Here is a 24,137-nt window from a genome sequence, read left to right as displayed (position 1 = left end):
GCAAGGGGTTTGGGTTACGCTCGCTCAATGGGGAACGTAAAAGATTCATACGCGCGCGCGATTCCATTGATCGCGGCGTCGTGCGATAGAGGAAATCATTTCTGAGTCGACGTTTCGTGTAGCTCACCGACGCGCGTGTTTCTTGCACGGCGTCCGACGTTTCGCTCGCCCGCCCGCTGCTGCCGGGAGCTTCGTTCCGGTTGCCGGAGCGACTCCCAACCGCGAAAACAAAAAAAATCGGAGAGCTTTCCGGCACGACCGCGAAAAGCGAACGCCTCTCCATACAACGACGCGGTCCAACTTGGCCCCAGCCACCGCACCCCACCACCCCCAGGTAACAATGGTGCTAGGCGTAGTCGGCAGACGAATTCGGTTCAACGGGGTTCATAGCTCCAACATACAGTGGGTATGGTCACCAGCACCTATACACGCGCAGCAGTCATCACGTCATTGCAGTGCCGTATGTGGCATTGATGTAAGCCGAAGCTAGATTGTAAAAAAATACTTTCAAGAACAAAAGCTATTCAATAACAATAATAAACAGAGGGGCTGGGCCCTAACCGCATATAAGCTAAGTTCGAAATCCGGGTATCAGCCGCTCCTTAATTAAGCGGCTTCTCAAGTTGTATAGAGTTGATGGTCTCAGCCTGGTCACATATGATTGCACACACACACACATGGATACATTCCAGCTCTCAGAATTATAAACAGCAACACATCATTGTTAAACTAAGCCGGCCGGCATGCAGCTGTTTTCGTGAGATCTCGAACATTCTAAGCGAGGGTGAGCCTCGGAAGTTGGCGCTTGAAATTTGTCAAGAGCCAGATGTGATGGACAGACGGTCCGTACAGCAAGGTCCGTTCATCTGCCACCGCCGTCCCCTCAATTAAATAATAACCCCCACGACATCCTCACGGTGTCGTGGGGGTTCATCCAGCAGCGAGATTAACAGAACGAGCTGCTTGCTCCGTGCACAGCGCAATGCCACGACAGCTCACGGATGTCGCTGGCTTTTATGATGCTTTAATCACGCGTTTATTATTCATTGCATGACACCGTTTAGTTCAATAACGTATCATTCGTGTTATTGTTTACATTGCGCCGGTCGCTTTCGTTCAGTCCCGTAGAGCACTTTGCATTGCATTCTTTGCGCGACATTGTGCTGCGACAGGTAACGTTGCATCTTAAGTCGAAGCTTTCGTGGCTGCAGGAATTCACACTCGTCACGCTCTGCGTAGGTCACGTCGAATCGAGCGATTGAAGCGACGCGTGCTATTGTGCGCGTTCACGTTCCGCGGACGCGCAATAGCCGACCTCGCCCATTCACGTTTTGGGGCCGCTCGAAGTCCCCCGGCTTAGGAAATTTCCACTTGAAGGTTTTTCGAGGCCGAGTTTATTGGGGCGGGGGGGGGGCGGCGTTGATGTTTCGTGTGGTCCCAAGACACACGCGCGGATTGACGGGGGGGAGGGAGCGGTAGGGTTGCGGTTAGCGCGCTGCGCTACTGAACCCGGGCCACCTGGGTTCGAATCCCGCTCACGGCCACCAACACCAGTGACGATTATCTGAACCCGTCCTGGGCCTCCCCCTAGGTCGACTCGGCCTCAAAATGAGTACCTGGTGCAGGTGTGTAAACATAGCCATTGGGGAGACAAAGGCTGCCCGGGCGTGGTGCTGGCCACCCACCCCCTCGTGTGTCGTTGCCGGCCTTCATAGGTGCTGCTCGCTAACAGCACTTGCCCCGACACACTCTCGAAGCACCACGCCCGATGTTTCTCTACCCCCCCCCCCCCCCGTGTTCTCACGCATTGCCGTGGGCACCCATGGCCGCACCCCTTCCAAATTTGGCAGCGGATAACCGAATTAATTCTCACGGTGCATTTTTTTTATGGACTTATTATTAAAGTTGACATTCTGAGGGGTTTTGTTTTTAAATTCTTCTTATTCTTCTTCTGAAAGCAATGGCATTTGCCCCAGCCCGTCCGTCAGCGACTTGTGTATGCCTGGTGAATCATCCGACTCGCACGCCTTTGTTGCGCTGCGGATGAAGAAACGACGTGGGGACATCGTTTGGCAGATGCGTGCACGTGAATCGCCACCATTTTGTGGTTATGTTTAACCGGGGAAAAAACAAAAACATTGGAACGGAGGATCATATACGGGATTGATTAGAAATCATGTCCTGTACGTGTAAGATGATCCACACATCCTTGTCTCTCGCGAGTTTTCACCTGGTTAAACAAAACAGAAACTTGAACGCATCACTTCTCGTGAATTGTATAAACAAATTGAGAGAAACGGCGAATTTGCAAGTGAGACCTGGAATGCAAAAAAGCATTGGGCGCTCAGTGGTAAATAAAAAACAGACAACCACAAAAATCAAGATGTAATATGTTTTTGTTTAACTTATTTCGCACCGTACGTAACCAACCGTGCTAATCGGAGTTGCGGCGGGGGGACACACACGAAAAAACTGAACGCAAAAAGCAGTTCTAAAGATGTGGACGTGAAATTTCTGTCGGCAAAGAAGACCATCGACCACTCCCAACCCATATATGGAAATCACCCATCATGTAGATTGATTGGGTGGGTCAGTGGTATCGCAAGTTCAAGTCCTGGTTGGGGGGGGGGTTGACTTAGCCCATCATTAATTTGGGGTCGATATAATAGATACCATTTTGTGGGGGGAATCAACAGTGGTTGTCCTATGGGGTAGACTTGCCCCCCCCCACCCCGACATAAGAATGTGGAACTTCCACCACTAGCTGAGTGCTGCGAACGGAAAAAAGAGTACCAACATCAATGCTCATTTGAGAATATCAAATGAGTTTTCCATCTAGATTATTTAAAAGTGCCATAGCTCCAGTGGCTTCCTAATATCATAAGGAAGAGCATTCCAGACGGCCGCAGAAGCGAATCCGAAAGCGCAGGATGCGGTGACCGTCTTTGTTCGATGGCTGCCCGAAAGCTGCTGAGGGTGACCGAAGTTTGCGTGATGGTTTATGTTCCTTGACGAGATCAGCAAGGTGTTGTGGTTCATTTGAGGCGTGGATCCCATTCACGGGCCTTACCCAATCCACCAAAGCCCATAATGCAGGTGAAATGTGTGTTTGAGGAGCGGTAGTGTAGCGATTAGCGCGCTGCGCTACGAACCCGGCCACCAGAGTTCGATTCCCGCTCACGGTCAACACCAGTGACGATTATATGAACCGGTCCTGGGCCTCCCCTATGTCGACTCAGCCTCAAGTGAGTACCTTGTGCGGTGTGTAAACATCGCCACTAGGGAGACAAAGACGGCCCGGGCGTGGTGCTGGCCACCCAGCCCCTCGTGTGCCGTGCCGGCCTTTATAGGTGCTCGCTAACAGCACTTTCCCCTAGTCTGTTAAAGCTATACGGGGGATCTTTGTCTTTATCGCCACCACACCTAGACAATTGTCCTGTCGGCACACCGGGTCGTGGGGGGCACTGTTATGATCCGCGCTGGATCACACCCTGGCCGTCGTTCGATGGGATGCAAGTCCAAGCCGGATATCTCTTCTCGGATACATTTCCCCGCGCGGCAGATGTCCGCTGACGTTTCCTCCGCACGCGGTATCGTCAACACGGCGGGATCGCCATCAATATTTTTCCGATTGTAGCTTGTAAATAGATGAGAGGCCACTTGGCGCTCCTTCAGTTTCTGGGCCACGAAGCCTCGCGCTCCGGCGCGAACGCAGACAGCCCTCGCGTGCGTGCAACAAACAAAACAAAAAAACCCAGCTGTGATGCGACAACAGCGCCAACACCCTTGCATCAGTGTAACCGAAGACGAATGCGATGCCTCGTGCACATGGGACAACGACGGTGCACCCCGCGTTACTTTTGAACACTCATTCTGGGACTTCAACCTCTTCGATGACTTACTCGGATGCGAAGAAACGGCCTTGGGTTTAACACGGAGGCTTTCGCGACCAATATTATTCATAATCAACGTTTTTGGGTTTAGATCGCGTTATTTATAAATGTGTCGTAAACCCTCCACCACCCGACACGGCCAATCAGTAAAAAAGTGTCACGTTGACAAAAGACAAATAGTTCACTGCTTTAGCCCACCGGTGTGTTGAAGCGTGAAACCACAACATTTACAATTTGAGTACGACGTTTCGCTGGTAATTGCAACCAGCATCATCGGGCAATTCGCCAGAATGGTGAGGCTATGGGTTTGAATTGCCTTTTCAATGCCTATAGACGGTCACATTAATATTGACGTCCAATTCTGATAAGTCTTATAAACATATGTAGTGGCGTGTATAGTGTCTCTGTGGTGTCGCGCCTGTACCGAGGTGTGGAGTATCTAGCACCGGGATGAGTACGGAACGGAAGGGCCTCTAGCGGGCATCGTTCGGGTGACAGCGAGAGAGAGGTCGGGCGAGGACATGGTAGTCTGGGTGAACCCGAGAAGGCACGTGACCGGATGAGGAAGTAACGAGGGCCAAAGAGAAGGCGAGAGGGACACGTGCTGTGGGCCCAGATTCTCCGAGAAGGATCTGGAAGGGGGCGTGGCCAAGGGCGGAGCCTGGCTACGCCACAGCCCATAAAGGCCGAGTCCCGAGAGCGATCTGGGCTGTTCGTCTCTGGGAATGGAATTCGCCGGCAAAGTCTTCGGGCTTCGGGCTTCACGCACGGCATCGTGGACCAGGCAGGGAGTTATCTGACCTGGTCCGAGTATATAGTTACCCCGTTGAGTGGTTACTTAGCTAACCGTGGTGGTTACCGCCCTATATCGTTATCCCGTCAAGTGGTTATATGGTTACCCCGTTGTATTGAGAATAAACGTGTTGCCTCAAAGTTCGAGTGTGCGCCTCTGTGGAACCCGCTACACAATCACAGTATAGTTTCCGTTTATATATTGTTGCGAGATCTGTTTTATTACAATTCGTTTTGGCATACTTTTGTTATCCCAGGGAATCCATTGCCAAATATACTCTTGATCCAAGTAGCCTCTCAGCAGGTGCTGGATGGATTGTTCTCGCATCGCATGACCCTGAGAGTTAGCGAGATACTCATCCAGCAGTGGATCATGGTGGCTTATGATTATAAGAAAGACAGCAAAACTGGCAGTTGGGATGGCCACGTGTCCAACTCTTCTTGAATATCTATGGGCCAATTTGTTCTGGTATAAAAATGATAACAAATATATATATAGGCTTTACCCTTTCCGGCAACAATAAAGGAAGCGTTAAGATGTTCCAAACACCCAATAGACACCTATAGGCACCTATTGCATGTCTGCGTTAACCACACATACTCGTGGGAAAAAAAGAACATATAAACGAATGCGATTTGATGTTATCCGTGGTCCTTCAAGGCTCTTTACCACCAGTGACATTTACGTCCTACAGATAGAAACGCTCAAGCCGAGCCATTGATGCTTTGAAAACCTCGCATTGCGTTACTTGCCCTTCACCTCGTGGCCGTTGTTTTCTGGTCTAACCCTGGTGCAGAGACACGGCCGTGAAGGGGAGGCTGTGTTGGCTCTGGCGTAGCAGACCAATCGGTTTCAAAGACAATGTGTACATTGTTTTCAAATCACGTTTCCGTGTTTTTTTTATTTCCCCCTACAACCATATGTGGTTAATGCAGCCCTGACGATGCCCTGCCGCTGGTGTGTCTATTTGGTGTTTGGAACATCTTGACATCTTCTGTAATATCGCCGGTAAGGGTAAAGTCTCTTATGTTTAGATCTTCTTGAAGAATAATATAAATATGACCACACAATCAGCCCTCTATCGAGCTGGTTGGCAGCTAGAGACAAGGCTTGTGGGCAATGTACAGGGTGATCCAGATGTCTCGTGACCCCGATTTAATTCTCTAAAGCTGAATATTTTGAGTGAGATTTATTTTAAAAACGCAAATGGACGTGTGTGCAAAGGAGGGGGTGGGGAGAATTGTTAGCGGTCAATTAATTGTGGGATCACAAGACATCTGAATAACGCTGTCCGTACATGCAATGCGACGTTCACCCGCCTACGTGATGCATCGATGCATCATGAACGGCAATGCAATGGCTTCCCCTGCTGTGATGTTGCAAGCGTGGGGAGGGGATGCAAATGAACCGGCACGCGATGCAAACCGCATTTAAAACCGTACGCTACAGCGCACGCTTTTGACTCAACAATTTGCAATTCAACGCTCAGGATGGATTCCTTCTGCAACCCCCCCCACGCCTCCCCCACGGGCACGGCTCGAAAACGTGTCGCACATGTTATCCGTGGCGGATGCGCGCTGTCTGTCGATACATCGTCATCTCGTCTCAGTTGTGAACTCTGCTCCCCATTGTTTTGGCTGCTGGGCCATCGAACAAAGACCGCGGTCACCGCGTAACGCGTCTTCCTTCCCGACGTCGGGAAGCCCACTGGAGCTGCGCGTGCACTTTCAAATCATTGAGATGGACAAACTCGTTTCTTTCGAATTGCTTTCGTGCGTTCAGTTTGTTGTCCTTCACCGCGCACCTGTGATTAGCACGATTGGCCGCGTACGGGTGCTAAATAAATTCAACACACGTGCATTAATATCAGTGCAGCAGCAGCAGTACGTTTGCAAGCACGCGGTACATTGATTCCCATGCGTTAGTCATGAGCGTGATAATCGTTGTTTCAAGTCGACGATTCCATTGCACGTCTCGTGGCCACGATGTGCCAAGGGCTTTGACGTTGTCACCATTCTCACACTCTGAGTGTGCGCGCGCGCGATTCAGTGCCGGATGATCCTAGTAGCAAAAGTAGCTTACACATGTAGCTGCTACATATGTAGTAGCAACATGTGTAGTAACTACGGGCCCCGCACTTTTAAGGGCGCCGCGGTAAATGCTTTCAAGCTATCAATTCCGGTTCAGTGATTCTGCACTTGCTCTATTACTATAGTACTATACCGCCTTCAACTTTTACGAACTACTGGGTGTTTAAGGTTAGCGACTTATCTGGCTGTATAACAAATAAAAAAAATACAATTACTTCACTGTGCAAGTAGAAAAACAATTGTGTTTTAATATTTACGTGGTTTTCTTTATTTTAGGGCCCCTTTATAACCCGTTGTTACAGGCCCCGCACTTGCTGAATCCGGCACTTGAGTCAACGTTGTTGCATTTACGGCAGAGTGCCGCCTTGTCGTGCAGTTGGTGCAGAAGACAAGGCCAAGCATCTCAGTCAGTCAAAGCCATGGGCACCTCTGGGTCTGTTGCCCCCCCTCCCAACCCTCCCGTGACCTCCTTGTCAGCGAGCCTTCAACACTACACGTGGCCTCAAAAGCGCGAACCTCGCTACGGCGCGAGCGCTGTGGCGGAAGGCGCCCGTCGTTGTTGTTGTCGTTGTTGTTGTCGTCATTGTTGTTGTTGTTGATCGGCGCGTTTGGCTACGTACGGTGCGAAAGAAGCTCAACGCAGATACGTCGAGTGCCTTGGATCCACACACATAACACGCAAGATGCAATTCACGCATCATTGATTAAATCGGACTTTGCGTCACCGGCGAATCCACGCGTCCCCCGAAAGGCGTGGGGAACGCGAGCTGAGTTCGAGATGACGATTCGATTAACGAATCTATTTATTCACTTTGTTGTTACACCAGATGGCTTAATCTCGTTCGCCGTCTTGCTGCGACTGCCTCGCGTGTGTTGTTGTTATGTCACGTCCGTATTGTTTATACAGAAGCGTTGTTTCTGTAATCTGTACTATGAACGCCGTCTTGTCCCCTACTCCGTAGTCCATACCGTCTCAATTGTTCCCTGCAAAAGGAGACGAACAAATACACACTGCACGGCAGACACAAACGCTATTCATTTACAACGAAATTGAATCTTACACGCACGGTTCCGAACCGAGCGTCGCTCCCCATCGAATCAGCTCAGAGGAGCATCGATTCACGCTTGGCAAAGTACCCCCCCCCCACCGGGTTTCCGAGTCTCGAAACCTCGCCACCGCCTCCGCCGCCTCCATCCTCTCGAGAAACTTCTCTCGCGCGCGCGCGATGCCCCTCGTGTAGAAATCCGCGAGTGCAGGGGGGTTCATGCGAACGTTCCAGACGCTTCGCTCTCCCCTTTCACATCTCTCCCTCTCGCTCGCTCCGTGCGCTCCACCCCGCCTCCCTCCCCCTCTCTGTACCCTCATCCCTCTCTGAGCCCTCCCCCCCGTACACTCCTACCCCACTCCCCCCTCTGTACCCCCCCCCGCACACTCCTACCACACTCCCCCCCTCTATACCCCATCCCCTCTCTGTACCCCCCCCCCCGTACACTCCTACTCCCCCCTCTGTACCCCCCCCCGTACACTCCAACTCCACTCCCCCTCTGTACCCCCTCCCCCCTCTGTACCCCCCCCCCGTACACTCCAACTCCACTCCCCCTCTGTACCCCCTCCCCCCTCTGTACCCCCCCCCGTACACTCCAACTCCACTCCCCCTCTGTACCCCCTCCCCCCTCTGTACCCTCATCCCTTTCTAAGCCCCACCCCCCCGTACACTCCTACTCCCCTCCCCCTCCCACCTCTGTACCCCCCCTCCCTCCATCCTCGCCCTCCCTCCATCCTCTACGCCAGGGGTCCTCAAACCTTTTAAACAGGGGGCCAGTTCACTGTCCCTCAGACCGTTGGAGGGCCGGACTATAGTTAAAAAAAACTATTAACAAATTCCTATGCACACTGCATATATCTTATTTTGAAGTGAAGAAACAAAACGGGAACAAATACAATATTTAAAATGAAGAACAAGTAAAGTTAAATCAACAAACTTGCCAGTATTTCAATGGGAACTATGGGCCTGCTTTTGGCTAATGAGATGGTCAATGTCCGGTTCCATATTTGTCACTGCTAGTCGTAACAAGTGATGCAAGTGTGCATCCGTTAGTCTAGATCTGGTTGGAGATTTCAAATGTTTCATTCTGGAAAAAGTTTGTTCACAGACATAAGCGCTGCCAAAGATGGTTGCCATTTTGAGTGCATGGTTCCTGAGATGAGGATATGTCTCAGAGGGGAGAGATGCATAGAAATTATGAAGGCTGCTTGACTTGAATGCGTCTTTCAGAGAGTCACAATTCTGCAGTTCAGCCAGTTCCATTTGGTAAATTGTATCCACATTTTCAATGTCAATAGAAAATGGGTTACGGAAAAGCTGTATGTCCTGTTCAAGGAGATGAAGCTCTTTAAATCTAAATTGGAACTCCTTTTGCAATTTTTCCAGTGAATCCACACATGTTTTGTTTGGGAATGCAACCAATGGGTTTTCCGCTAACAGATTTTGAGTTGTGGGGAGATGGCAGAAGTTTTCCTCCTTCACTTGTTTGATGAGGAGGCCTAATTTTACTTCAAATGCTTTGACGTGTGATTGCATATCACAGAGGAGCTTCCCCTTTCCTTGAAGTTGCACATTGAAACTGTTGAGTAGCTCTGTTACATCTGTCAGAAAGGCAAGGTGCCATTTCCATTCTGCATCATTGAGCTCTGGTACTTCTTTGTTTTTTGAAAACAGAAAAGCTGTAATCTGTGGAAGTAAATCATAGAAACGTTTCAAAACTCTCCCTCGACTCACCAACGGACTTCTGTGTGGTACAGAACATCTTCATAGTCAACATTTAGCTCAGACAGAAATTCCTGAAATTGTCTGTGGTTTAGTGCATGAGCTCTAATGAAGTTAACAGTCCCACTTCAGTGATTTACTACACAGCGCTTGTTGGTGGATGAGGCAGTGTATGGCTATTGGGTGAGAATGGTTATGTTTGTCCATCTCTTGGTTAATGCGAGCAATTACTCCTTTCTTAGACCCCACCATGCTAGGAGCACCATCAGTTGTCACACTGGCTAGTTTAGCCCAGTTTAGCTCCAAACCATTCACAGTTTGGCAAACCTTTTCATAGATATCCTCTCCTGTAGTTGTTCCTTTGATGCTTTGCAGTGCAGCAAGCTCTTCTGTGACTTCGAAATAGTCATTCGTCCCACGAATAAAAATTAGAAGTTGTGCAGAATCACGAACATGATTGCTTTCGTCGAGTGCCAAGGAAAAATAGGAAAGTTTTTTTGTGGAGTTTTGCAAATGCTGATGGAAATTGTCTCCCATTTCTTCAATCCTCCGTGTAATTGTTGGTCCTGAAAGACTCACTGTAATAAATAAATCGGCCTTCTCTGGACACATCTCTTTGGCAACAGAAAGAAGGCATTCTTTAACAAATTCTCCCTCAACGAATGGTCTGCCAGTGCACGCTATTAGCTTGGCAACTTGAAAACTTGCTCGCAGTGATGAAATATTTAGCTGCTTCTGCTTCACAAAAGTATTTTGCTGAGTTGTTAATGTATTTTTCAGTTTTAATATTTTATCTTTTCTCACTTCTCCGACCAAACAATCATATTTATCTTAATGTTGAGTTTCATAGTGTCGACATATATTGTATTCTTTGAACACAGACACTATATTCTGGCATATCAGACACACAGTTCTTTCCTTGTACTGCATGAAAAAGTAATCATAAGTCCACTGTTTTTTGAATATCCTACACTCCGAGTCAATTTTTCTCTTTCTTTACATCATTGTTTCCTAGGGAGTCAAAATTGCTATTAGTAAAATACCAATATATATACAGCGCTACAAAAACAATATACCAGCAATAACTTTGCCCACACAGAGACATACAGACTGCACTGCCCATCAATGCAGTCTGATTGGGGGAACTCCGCTTTTACCCCAGGCTCACACTGGTGTGGGTGCCATTAAAAAGTTAATTACACCTGCAGTTTTGTTCACAGATCGCAGTGCGATCTGCGAACTCGCATAGGAATCTGATCGCATGGGGGAGAAGACCCATGCGATCCACTGCAGGAAAAAAAGAAGGCACATGTGCCTTTTTTCTTCCGAATCTAATGCAAGTTCAGCCATACAAGCATATGGCTGAACTCGCACTGCTCAGAGATCGCAACAGTATGAACCGGGGCTTACACAACATACAACATATAACCTCATATAATTGAATAGCAATCAGAATATGAATGCACTTACTGTCATTTAAATTGGGTTTCCTACTCCTCGGCTGTCTGTCACTGACCAGCACGGGAAAACAGCAGGCAGCCCCTCCAGAGATCAGAGATCACTCTGTTATTACCCCTCTATCATTTACTCAGCACACAGGAATATCACTGGGAGTGGAGCCGAGGGGCAAGTGAGGGAGCTGAGGGAGGGAGAGCCAGTCAAGCACAGCCAGGGGAGGGCTGGCAGCCTTAGGCCTGGGGGGCAAGTCCAGTCAATTGGCCCATTGAACCATTCACCAGCGCAGCCCAATGAGTGCCCACCGCCGCAGCTCAATCATTGCCCACCGCCGCAGCTCAATCAGTGCTCACCAGCGCAGCCAAATCAGTGCTCGCCACCGCAGCCCAATCAGTGCCCACCACCGCAGCCCAATGAGTGCTCACCAGCGCAGCCCAATTAGTGCTCACCAGCGCAGCCAAATGAGTGCTCACAAGCGCAGCCCAATTAGTGACCATGGGCCGGATAAATGCCCTCGGTGGGCCGCATGTGGCCCGCGGGCCGTAGTTTGAGGACCCCTGCTCTACGCCCTATCTCTAAGCCCGGCTCGCGCCCGCCGCTGAGTGATGTTTGCGAGCACCTATTAAGGCTTGCACGGCCACCTGTTGTGTAGATTATTTTTGTTGCTATTGCACACGAAGCACAGGATACTGGGTCAGATATTGGCCGCTGAGGATCGAACTCGGGATGGCCGGGTCCGTAGCGCAGCGCGCTAACCACTGCGCCACCGCTCCTCCATTATCACCAGAGGCATCGCTCCAAACGACGGAACACGCGAAGACGATGGTGATGGAGGTCTAAGCATGCATCGTGTGACATCGAATCTCACCCGTCAGTATCTGAAGATTGCAGGGCACTGACGTTAATGGTACTTATCATGGCAGCGGTCTTACCCCCCCCCCCAAACTGTGAAAAAGAGCTTTATAGCTCATCGGATTCCTCCAATATAAATACATCTTCTGATTCTGACTTTACTCACTTTAAGGCGACTCGAAGGAGGCTCTGTGCAGGTTCACAATACCGTTCCGTCGGTGGTGATTTGCCAACATGACCAGGGCTCGAACCGGGTTTTTGAGGCTATGTTCACTCCTGCGCTGAGCTAACCGCTGTGACACCGTTCCCCAGTAACATGTTAAACACACGCACGCTCTATTGGGTGTCACTAACTCTTGGGAAACGTCACTTAAAGTCTCAATGGGTTCTCAAATGGTAAAAAAAAAAATGCTATTTAAATAAGCTGCCAAAAACGAAACCGCCTTGATCGACTCGCGGTGGGGAGACTTCCATTCAGCAGTGAATTAAAACAGGAATGTAAACGAGCAGAAACACGTGACGTTTTACAAACAGCCCACGATGTAATAATAGACTGTATATACACGCACGGAATAATTTATCATAGAATATTTCCAGACCTTGCCCACACACCCCGCCCTCCACGGCTGTCGTTGGGGGAGTGGAGGGGGGGGGAGGATATTTTCCGAAGCTCAGCCTCGGTCAGCTCCGGCTGGAATTAAAAGTTTTACATGCCAACCACCCTCCACCCCGCCCCCACACCGATTTCTTCAATAGCCGCAGTTGTAACAGGAAGGGCAGCATAGTCAGCATGTTCAGAGATGACATCACAGTTAGCACGATTTCAAGTTTACCATTTTCTAGAAGCTTCGTCGGGGTGACCGCGGGAGGGGTCCCGCCGCGCGTTCCCCGCTCGAGTTTTGGAGCAGAATTCGTGCAGCGCAGCCAAAACCGAAGCAACGCGAAACCCCCTGACTGGGATTTTAAAAAATAGAGAGAGACCAAAAAAAAAGCGGTGGGAAATGAACAATTGTTCTCATTGTTTTGACGTTATGTTAAGGTTCGTGTACGATGCACGCTAAAGCCACGCTAGTTTTTTGTTTTTTTTGGCCTTAATCTAAGTTGTCTTGTGGTTGTTGTTGTTGTTGTTTGACTTGCATCCCACTGGGATTTTTGCACACAGCGTTGGTGTACGGTGTTTTTTCTGCAATATTTTGCTGTCTTTTCTTGGATTTTCTGTTTGCACTTAGTCACATTCACTTTAAGATGTTTTCTTGTTCATGTTTTTGTTTTTTGTTTGTTGCGGTTGTACCCGATTCAAGAGCCGAATGGCTCACAGGGCTATACTAAATAAATGAACTTGAAACTTCTCGGGACGCAATAACTTTGCACTTTACGGCTGAGACCCTCGTGAATTGAACGTGGATTGTAAGCGTCGCGGTGCAAATCTGCCACATTTGAGAAACGACCCGCTGGGGAAACACTCATCAATCGTCGCCTTCCTACTGCCCGAACTCGGCGGGACCACCTTGAAAAGGAAGCCTTTAGACTCGGTAACAAGTGCATCAAATGTACCGAGACCTACAAAGCCACTGCTGAATGAAGGCCTCCCTCCCCATGCGGTGCTTTTCACGGGGGAGTAGGGAGGGGGGGGTTCGGCCATACTTCACCAAGTCGGTAATTATCCATACGGGTCGGTGAAGGGGTGAGCAGGGCCGGATTAAAATTGTGTATGCCCCTCGGCTATAGGTACTGTGAGGCCCCCAGAAATATTTTCAAAAGGAAAACAAAGTTAAAGAAAAATAAAATGTATGTTTACAATGCTAACAACAAATAAAATGCAGCATTCACGAACGAAATAACGTTTCACTTCATCTCTGGAGGTCTTCCAGCTGGCGGAGGCCCCTGGGCTACAGTCCCTAAACGCCCCACGCCTTAATCTGGCCCTGGGGAGGGGGCATGCGGGACGGGTTTGGGTCTCTCTCGCCACTGATGCCGGCTGTGGCAGGGGCACTGGGCACGACTGAACGGGTTTACGGTGCGGTTACGAAGCCACTGCGCCACCGCTCCTCCTCGCGGCGAATTGCAGTCAATTGAATGTCACGTTTTAAGAATAACGTGTTCATGTCAGCTAAAATTAAATTAAGAGGAAGACGGAGTTTTGAGAGAGAGAGAGAAAATATGCGAAGAAGGCAGACGAAGGTCAGTGCTTCTCATCTTCATGGTTTGAGGGCTGAGTGGCAAAACAAGATGATTGTATGCAATGGAACACACGAATGAGCTCAGCCCAGAATTTGCCCCGCAAGCAGTTTGATTTATTTCACCACATACCGACCATACTTCATCACGCTGGCGAGTGTGGGTTTGGTAAGGGCGTGTCCCAGTTGGGGAGAGGGCGTGGGGGTAATAGGGGTTCAGATTTAACCCATTACTCGTGATCGCCAAGTCCGCCAAACGACCACCAAGGTGCCAGGCTCCCAGTGCAGTCCGCGAACCGTTGAGTCACCCACCCCTCCCCCCCTCCAAGTTCAACATCATCTTTAAGAAGGCATCGATGATAATAACTAGCCCTTTGCCCGTCCAAGGACGGGTGTATTGCAGCAAATCTGAAACTTGTAAGCGAAAAGCAGACCGCGACGTGATATATAAATTGCATCAATTCGTGTGCAATTTGTAAGGGCGCGGTGACACAGAGCTATTTAATTTCAAGGTTATAATCCCTTGTTGATCATGACGTCCTTTTTACTTCGATGTCTCAACAGCGTGACGGAGATCGCGTGACGTGAGGGTTCTGCCTTTGTCGTGAGGGTTGTGAGTTGACGCCGAGGAGGGGGGAGGAGGCGCCTCGCCCCCCCCCCCATGTGGAGTGACGTCAACCGCTAATTATTATGAATGGAGGGGGGGGTCACCTTATAATGATTATTAATGAGGGGGGCTGTTCGATGTGGAATGACGTCACCTGTTCATGATTATTAATGAGGAAGGGCGGGGGGGGTGTCCATTTGGAGGACGTCACCTGCTCATGAATATTCATTAGGGGGGCTGGTCGATGTGGAGTGACGTCGCGAGCGTTAGGGACAGTCCTGGGTGATTATAGTAGGTATGAATATTATTAGAATGATAACATTCGACTTGTAATGCGCTGCACCAGTATTCGCAGGAAGGCAGCCGCGCGATAAACCGGCGGCAACAATTGCCCGCGCTCTGCGGTCCTCTACATATATCGAGGCGCTGTCGGCCAATTGATGAGTGTGTTTACGTGCGGGAGGAAACCGGAGCACCCAGAGAAAACGATCACGCGCGAGGGGGAAACGCTCGATCCCAAACGTCTGCGACAAAAAAAAAGCTTTACAGCTCACCGGATTCCTCCGGTATAAATCAATGTTCCGATTCCGAAGAGGTGGAGTCCACACATTTGTTTTGCTGTAGTGCCGTCTCCTGGCGAGCCAGGGTTATGACGAGACACCTCGACGGCCACCCACAGGAAGGGAAATCCGCAACGGTTATTTTGTAATCCACGAACCGTCGCCTTCACTGCAGAGGTCGCAAACGGGATTTGATTCCTTACCCGTACCCGGCCGCACCAGGGTCGCAAATGGGTACCCGTTCCCTACCCGTACCCGTACCCTACCCGAAATGAGTGACAAACGGTTACTCACCAGTGACTCACGGCCTACCCGTACCCGTACCCGGCCGCACCAGGGTCGCAAACGGCTACCCGTACCCGTACCCGGCCGCAGTTCTGCCAACCATCTAGTGCTACGTACGGTGAGAAAGAGGTTCAACATACATACATGCACACGTCCCACGGTATGCGACCATTCCCCCCCCCCCACCGTTCTCGTATCGACAACACTTCCCGGCGCGTCCTCTTGCAAACTTCCACATCGCCTATTCCGTCTGTGTTGCCCCACGACATGTCCAGGATATGTCACAGCAGGCACTTTGCCCCCAAATGACAACAACTTTATTTGCGTGCTGCTCACAGCACCCAGCTCTCTCCATAGAGCGGTGTTCTTCGTGGCAAGGCTTCCGGGTCACTGGCAGCGCCTGGTGGCCTTTAGTGCGGCCCCCAAAATTACTTCAATGGTGACACCCCCCCCCCCCCATCATCATCATCGTGCTGCTGTCAAACCCCCAATGGTGACAAACGGTGTGGCGGCCCTCACATTGGCGATGTCTTACCGGCGAAAGTGGGCCCCCCCTCTCTGAAAACGAGTGAAGAAACAGTGCCAGAGAGTAAGACAGCCGGCATCCCTGCTTCAAGTACCCGTTTCTTGGCATTCCAGTCCCTCCAGAAAAACGCGATTATGCGATTGCATGATTCCACGCAAAATCAGCCAAAGTCCGCATATTTATGCGGGGGGCGCGTTTTTTCAAATACGCAGATTTCCGCGCGCAAAATATGCGGGCTTGCATGATTTCATAATCCCCGCATTTTCGTTGCAAAAAGTCACATATATCTTAGCAGAAAGTTGAAAAATGTTGCGTTTACTTCACACAAGTGCAGCCATTTCCCCTGTTGCCATGGGAACGTTATGAAGTAACGTCACTCATTACGCGACATCATTGAAAAGCTGCAAACCCCGCGATGCCAATGAAACCATGATGAAGCCCGCAAATCTTTCTCATTTGCCAACAAACATAAGCGCAAAAGACCGCGCAAAGCAGTTGTATGTAAATTTACATTACTGTAAGACTGTACTGTTACTGTATTGCTTACGTTACTGTGCACTGAAAACACTTATTTTAACAGAAGATGTCTGTTTTGTATAGCTACCTCTGTAAAACAGGAAGCACACATTTTATTTTTTAATATTTTATTTATTCATTTTTACAGAAGTTGTAGCATATTCATTTTGTAAAGCTACAAAACTTGTTTGACTCAATGTTTTGTAAGTTTGAGCCATCTGTTTGTTAAGGTCTGAAATAAAACAAGATGAGAACTTAAATATTCCCAGCACTTTCTGTGATGTAGTATGCTTGCTTATCATAGGAAGTAATAAGAAATGACTCTTTACATTAAAGTAGTAGCCTAGTGAATAGGGTGTTGGGGGAATCACTTTTTTTTCTCTTTTTCATCAAACCGCAGTTTTTGCAAGTTCCCGCAGTTTTTGCAAGTTCCCGCAATTTTTGCAAGTTCCCGTAATTTAATCGCATAAAATTGCATAAATATCCCGCATATTCCATCGCATTTTTTAAGAAAACGTGCCGCATAATCAACGATTTTTGCCCGCAACAATCACCAAAAAACTCCGCGTTTTTCTGGAGGGACTGGCATTCACTTGACAACACTTTCTTGTCTTCCAAACCGGTTTTTGACGGCCCATGGCTTTTCTGGCAGGGGCCAGTTTGTCCCGAACGCAATCAATGCCCATCTCCCGACAAGTGGTGGAGCCTCGATATCACCAGTTCAGACAATATGGGCTCGATGATGATGATGATGATGTGATTGTACATTACACAGTGTTTTTAAACGTGTTTATCTACGGATATAAATATTGTTCCGTAAGGTCATGGGAAATATACTCTTAGGTTTTTTTCGGTAAAGTCACGTAGGCAAAAAATAAAAATACATAATAATACAAAATAATAGAAATCAAATAATAATTCTAGATTTGAAGCTTTCGTGACTGCAATGATTCATATTCTCAGGTTTTTTCGGTAAAGTCACGTAGGTAAAAACATTAAAATTAATGAAAGTAAAATAAAACAAAATAAAATTCACGACGTTTCGGAGGCAACACAAGTCTCCGTCATCAGGTGGGACCGTCACAGCCGAATTAGCTTGATGCAGCTAATTCGGCTGTGACGGTCCCACCTGATGACGGAGACTTGTGTTGCCTCCGAAACGTCGTGAATTTTATTTTGTTTTATTTTACTTTCATTAATTTTAATGTTTTTACCTACGTGACTTTACCGAAAAAACCTGAGAATATCAAATAATAAATCACGACGTTTCGGAGGCAACACAAGTCTCCGTCATCAGGTGGGACCGTCACAGCTAAATTTACTGTATCAAGTGAGGAAACATCCAAGAGACAAGCCCTTAAATACAAGTTAAGGGGGGGGGGCTTATCTGAATGTGGTTGCCGGGGAGTGGCGGGGGGTGGCGGGGCTAAAAGGGAACAAATGAGCAGATCGTCTCAGGGTTGTGGCCGGTGTTAGCTGATAGTAAGCATAAAAGTACTGGTAAACGCAGGGGATGTCAACACTCGGTAAAGTAGAATATTACCTGTCAAATAAGATGGTACAAATATGTGTAGTTAAATCCTGGGAAACTCAGCAGTTTAGTGACCACAATGACAAAGATCCCCGGTAAAGCCTCAACAGACTGTTGGGGCAAGTGCTGTTAGGGAGTAGCACCTATGAAGGCCGGAACGGCGCACGAGGGGACAGGAGGCCAGCACCACGCCCGGCCGCCTTTGTCTCCCTAAGTGGCGACGTTTACACGCCGCGCCGGGAACATTTTTGAGCCGCACGGAGTGGAGAGGTCCTCATCCAGCAGTGGATTGCCATAGGGCAGTGCGTAAATATACGGGGTGGCCCCGAAAGTCAGGACACATAGGGTTATTGTATTTACGAGCTTGTTTGCTCGTTCTAGGACGGAAGCTGTAATATTTACGAAAAAAATAGAGTATAATGATATCTTGTGTAAATTTAATGGCAGTGAATCTTTTACGAAAGTACGTCATCAAACACTTCACTGCATTTCACTGCTGTAGCACTGTATTAATGGCAGTGATTCTTGCACAAAACTACGTCATAAAACACCTCACTTCATGCCACTGTAGCACTGTATATAAGTGACCTTCAGTTTGTTCAAATTCACTGCTCTGATACTTTATTCTCTTCTGCTTTCGGTCGCTGGGGTTGAAATAAATTGGAATTCGATACAATATCTGGAAAATCACCGAGAAATGTCTATTTTACCATCATGTAAAAGCATAAAGTAGACTTACCTTTTGTCTCAAGTGCTGTAGAAATAAAGACACCAAATCCACTTTGTTGCTGCGTATAATTATTTATTAGATTAACTTTTAATAAAGAAATGTCAAACTTAAAGCGAATTTGCAAAAAAAAAAATTCCGCTTGACCTGCGGGAGTGTAAAAATCCACCCGCTCATGAATATTAATGATGAGGGGGGTGTGGCATGTGAAGAGACGTCACGCGCGTTACACACGGACATTCTTGGCTCAGTAGTAATTTAACACTTCACATAGGATTATTTATTTATTAGAAGTGTTCAAATGGACTCCCATTAACATGAATGCATGCGTGCAAGAATTATCTTTTGAATTTTCTTTCCATCTTTAAATGTCATCTGAAAAGAAAATTAGTTGTTAATAACGATAACAGATCACATTTTCTACTGAAAGAATAAACAATTAAACGGTGTTAATGACAGTGTTAAAGTACATAAAATAACCACGATGTGCCCTGACCTTTTTTGGGCCACCCTGTATATGAATGTGGAGTGACATCGGGGACAGTGCACGGGTGTTCTTTTTACAAGTTATACCCAAGTATACCATTGCAACCTCCTTTGCCAGTAGCAAAATATGATAATTGCTTTTTACCCTTTTATCTGGCAACAAAACTGACACCTTTTTTTACAAGGAGTCATGTTTGCATTGACAATACCCAGAGGTGTGGACTCGAGTCATGTGACTTGGACTCGAGTCAGACTCGAGTCATGAATTTGATGACTTGCGACTCGACTTGGACTTGCATAACAATGACTTTGTCCCACCTATGAGATGTGGACTCGAGTCATGTGACTTGGACTCGAGTCAGACTCGAGTCATGAATTTGATGACTTGCGACTCGACTTGGACTTGCATAACAATGACTTTGTCCCACCTCTGACAATACCTGCGGTTGGAATGCAAACAAAAAACACAACTCTGATATTGTATGCACTGTCCTTGAAATTGATTGGTCCACACCCGAGACAGCTTTTCTTAGAGCGTAGTCTCACATGATGTTGGACCAGATGACGCCAAAAGGCGCCATGGTCAATCAATTTCAAGGACAGTGCATATATTATCAAAGTTGTGTTTTTTGTTGCCATTCCGACCGCAGGTTTTGTGGTCAATGCAAACATGACTCCTTGTAAAAAAAGGTGTCAGTTTTGTTGCCAGATAAAAGGGTACAAAGCAATTATCATTATTATACCCAAGTATGTTGACCAAAAAAAATGTACTTGGCTGAACAGTACTATTCAAATACCCCCGTAGAATCACTTAGATCAACACATTGGCCACGAAAGAGAAGTGGTAGCAACATGTTTAAATTGGCAATTCGCTTAAAAATGTGGTAATACATTTTACGCGTAAGCAGCGGATAATTTTGACCTTTAAAATCGAGTGTTTTATTTCCAGAAACATTCATTAAACAAATGCCAAACATGATCCTCTTGAAAAGGGGACCTTCAGATCTTTTCTTTTCAAGTCAACATAAAACACCGTTGTTTTATCAGGGTACTGTACTGTGACTGACGTGCAGAAATTAATGTACCAACTCATTCGTTTAGCCAGCAGCCACGGAGCGGGTTTTAATGCCACACAAACCGCACTCACGTGGTCGCTTTTCACGGAATACCTCAAGCGGCATTTCCGTCTGCGTTTCTTTCCCACCCGCTATACTCTCAACGTTGCCCCAATTTTGGTGCTATCGGTGTCACGTTACAAGGCGGAATAAATAATCCATTTGGATGTCTCGCACAGCCGGTGTAACCCCCTCGACGTTAGGAAAAGGCCCGTGGAACAGGATATCACAGGACTACATTCGAGATACGTACAGTCACGGGCCCCCCATACCGTCCCCCCCCCACCTGCCCCTGACTGTAGAGTGGAGTTCAAACCGTGTCGTCGCCCTGAGAGCTGGAACATTTCCAGATTAAGTCCTGAACAGCGAATGCACCAATACGACGACTCTTTGCGCATTCACGAGTGACGGGGCTGAGACCGCTCAACTGGCTACAATCGGGAACCCGTTTTAACCACCGCCTAAGATTCCGGCGGCCGTCCATCTGGAAAACTCCGTCGAGATGGGACATTTCGTTGGCAAGGGTGGTGTCCCAGGGGTGGCGCTTGACAAACTTGCACAGCCAACACGTTCATGCCCAGTGGCGTAGTGAGTCCATTATTATCAGCTCAAGGGGGTGGGGCAATCGGTCACATGGGGGCCCCAAAATGTGATTTGTCTCGCACGGTTGTTACCGAGGCTATTTATATCTATCTCGTGGCTCCTCTTGCCGAAGCACATCATGACATCAGCTTTTGTAGCTTTGGCCACCAGGGGGAGGGGGGGCAAGGCACCTCCTGCCTCCACGCGAGTTACGTGACTGGTAAATGCCACCCAGAGGGGTATCTGCCAGAGGTGGGACAAAGTCATTGTTATGCAAGTCCAAGTCGAGTCGCAAGTCATCAAATTCATGACTCGAGTCTGACTCGAGTCCAAGTCACATGACTCGAGTCCACATCTCATAGGTGGGACAAAGTCATTGTTATGCAAGTCCAAGTCGAGTCGCAAGTCATCAAATTCATGACTCGAGTCTGACTCGAGTCCAAGTCACATGACTCGAGTCCACACCTCTGGTATCTGCTGCCCTGCGAGCAAAGTAAGCGACTCTTGTTCAGAGCAGGGATGTTGTTCGGTGTCTACCATAAAAGGCCATCATTGCCCGAAGCGAAAGCCCGAAGTTCCAACAAACATCGCTCTGCTATGTTGGGTACATTTCCAAAATGTCGCCGATTGATTTTTACTTCTTTAGGGCCATTATTGTTTTGTGGGCATGTATTCTTACACGATGAAACTATTAAAAAGAACTAGAAACTAATTTTATTTTACCAAGGCTCACTGAGCTATATCGCCCTTTTTCAGAAATGACCTGACCGCAAACGATAACTCAACGAAGTGGTTTATCACGTGGAACTTTATAGCATTCGCCAAATATTTTAAACGCACTTTGATTATAAATTGGGAGGCAAAAACCGGAGTACAATTCCACGCGACCACGGTGAAAGAGAGAGAGATGCAAACATCAAATATACAGCAGGCGTCAGGAATGGGTTCGACCCCACGAGGACTTTTCCTGGATTTTTCTGTTGTGCGTAGTCACTTTAAGATGTTTCTTGTTCATGTTTGTTGCGGTTGCACCCGATTCAAGAGCCGCATGGCTCACAGGGCTATACCAAATGAACTGAACTGAGAACTAAACGAAGCTCCGACATGCCAGGCGAGGGAGTCACCATCTCGCCACCGCGTGCTGTACAGCGCACCGCGTGTGTTCCACGTGGTGGACCCAACGCTCCTGCACTGCCAACGCAGTGGACTCCGCGTATTTACCAAAAAAATTAAAATAACGAAGCACTGACACCTTTTAATTTGTCCGCTAGGCGGCGCTCTCGCCAACGTTACACGCTCCGACCCGGGCGAGCAGGAGGAGGGAGGGAGGGAGGAAGGGGAGGAGGGAAACGCGTCCAATGCGCTCAGTGTGCGTTTACCCACGCTTAGCCCAACCTTCTGTCCCATCACCACCACCACCACTCCCTCCCCACGCGCGCCCTCAAGTATCCGAGACGGAGCCGAGAGAGACAGGCAGACGTGTGGAGACGCGAAAGATGATCGAGGTCACGTCCTTCACGATGGACGAACTCAAGAAGGTCTTCAACGACCACTACGCGCCTATCGCGGTGCTCACCACCGCCGGTAAGACGAGGGGGGTGGGGGGGGGTAGGAACGGCATCGATATTCATCGCGTTCATGTTCACACGTGTACAGTCTTACCATGTGTTCATATTTTTAGTTATCCTTGTGAGGACGGCGGGAGTGGTCGCGTTGAAGATGAAAGCGCTCGGGGTGTCCCGAGTCGCCTGCCTGCTCTGCCTTTACATGGACATCGCCACTATGGGGGGGGATACAAAGACGGCCGGGCGTGGTGCTGGCCACCCCCCACCCCCTCGAGTGCCGTGCCGACCTTCATCGGTGCTACTCGCTAACAGCACTTGCCCCTACAGTATGTCAAGGCTATACCGGGGATCTTTATGATTGTGGTCACCGAACTGCTGAGTTTCCCATGACCTTACGCAACAATATTTATATCCGTGCCCCTACAGTCCGTAAAGGCTACACGGGGGATCTTTGTCTTTGTACGTGGGGAGCGGTGGCGCAGTGGGTTAGCGCACTGCGCTTACGAAACCCGGCGACCCGAGTTCGATTTCCCGCTCACGACCAATGACGAATATCAGAGCCAGTTCGGTTCCTCCCCTAGGTCGACTCAGCCTTAAATGGGCACCCGGTGCGCTGCGTTAACATCGGCGCTGGTTGGGGGGGAGGGGTGAGGAGGCGATCGGGCGTGGTCCCGGCCACCTCGTGCACCGTGCCAACGGCACTTGCCCCGACGGTCTGTCAAAAGGCTATCGGGGGCATCTTTGTCTCTTTGTGCGACGCGCTGTGCTTTGTAAGGATCCTGTCGCTTACAGCTGTAATTAATTGGCACGATGCGTGGCTGTGTGCTCCAGCAGGAGTGCCAGCTGCGTTATTGACCTGCAACAGCAATGGCAGCTGTGCATTTGGTTGCAGCAGCAGCAGCTGTTTCACGGCGACAGCTGCGGCGAGACGCGCCGTTTTGCGGGCTGCAGGTTCGCGAATTCGCGTTTGATGCACATTGGTGTTGAAAGTTCCGTAATAGGCTACGGCCGCACGAACTTCCTCGGGCTACAGGGAATACGCGGCGTTAGCTGCAAGCTGCACGGTGCCACGTGCTTGCGAGCGAAGGCGACAGAGGTAACAGTTGCAGTGGGCAGCTATTGTTGGTTTCAGCAGCAGCAGCTGTGGTGTTGTTGTCTACACTCCACACTGCAGCGGTCCCCAACCTTTTTGGCACCTGGGACCGGTTTCGTGGAAGACAATTTGTTCACGGACCGGTTTGGGGGGGGGGGTCATCATTGGGTCTTTCCCCCTTTTCAAAGAAGCTCTCCGGCCACGTTTTTTTTATTTTGACTAAGGTTGGCTTGTGGGCTCACCAAAACTCTGTGACACTGAGACCAGTGCGCAGTGCGGGAAAGAGGCGCGGACGGAAGTGGTCAATAATAAAATGAGGGCGGAGCACGTGCGGCCTCACCGCTCTCACCTCCTGCTGCTGTGGCCTGGTTCCTAACAGGCCACGGTCACCGGTACCGGTCCGCGGCTCGGGGGTTGGGGACCCCCCTAATCTCTACAGCACTGCTGCGTAACAGCGGTGCCCGGGTCACAGGAGCGGCGTTAATGTAGCGCGGATTCGGATTTCAGAACACATTG

General features: G+C 48.9%; 1 protein-coding gene across 3 annotated transcripts in view; it reads left to right on the top strand.

Annotated features, from left to right (window-relative positions):
* Positions 1 to 24,137, top strand: part of LOC144930995 (retinol dehydrogenase 13-like) — a 43,095-nt gene that overhangs the window by 1,963 nt on the left and 16,995 nt on the right. The window contains exon 1 of one of the 3 annotated variants that reach the window (XM_078854842.1): positions 22,377 to 22,547. The exons of the other annotated variants lie outside the window; for them this stretch is intronic. Coding sequence (XP_078710968.1) covers positions 22,460 to 22,547 — 88 coding nt within the window. The 5' untranslated portion in view covers positions 22,377 to 22,459. Of the gene's footprint in view, positions 1 to 22,376; positions 22,548 to 24,137 lie in introns of those variants that run through there. 3 annotated transcript variants of the gene reach the window in all.

The sequence above is a fragment of the Lampetra fluviatilis genome, chromosome 3 (genome assembly GCF_964198595.1).
Source record: "Lampetra fluviatilis chromosome 3, kcLamFluv1.1, whole genome shotgun sequence".
In the NCBI taxonomy this organism is placed as follows: Eukaryota; Metazoa; Chordata; class Hyperoartia; order Petromyzontiformes; family Petromyzontidae; genus Lampetra; species Lampetra fluviatilis.
Note: the sequence above shows the minus strand (reverse complement) of the source record. Positions and strands in the feature narration are given on the sequence as shown.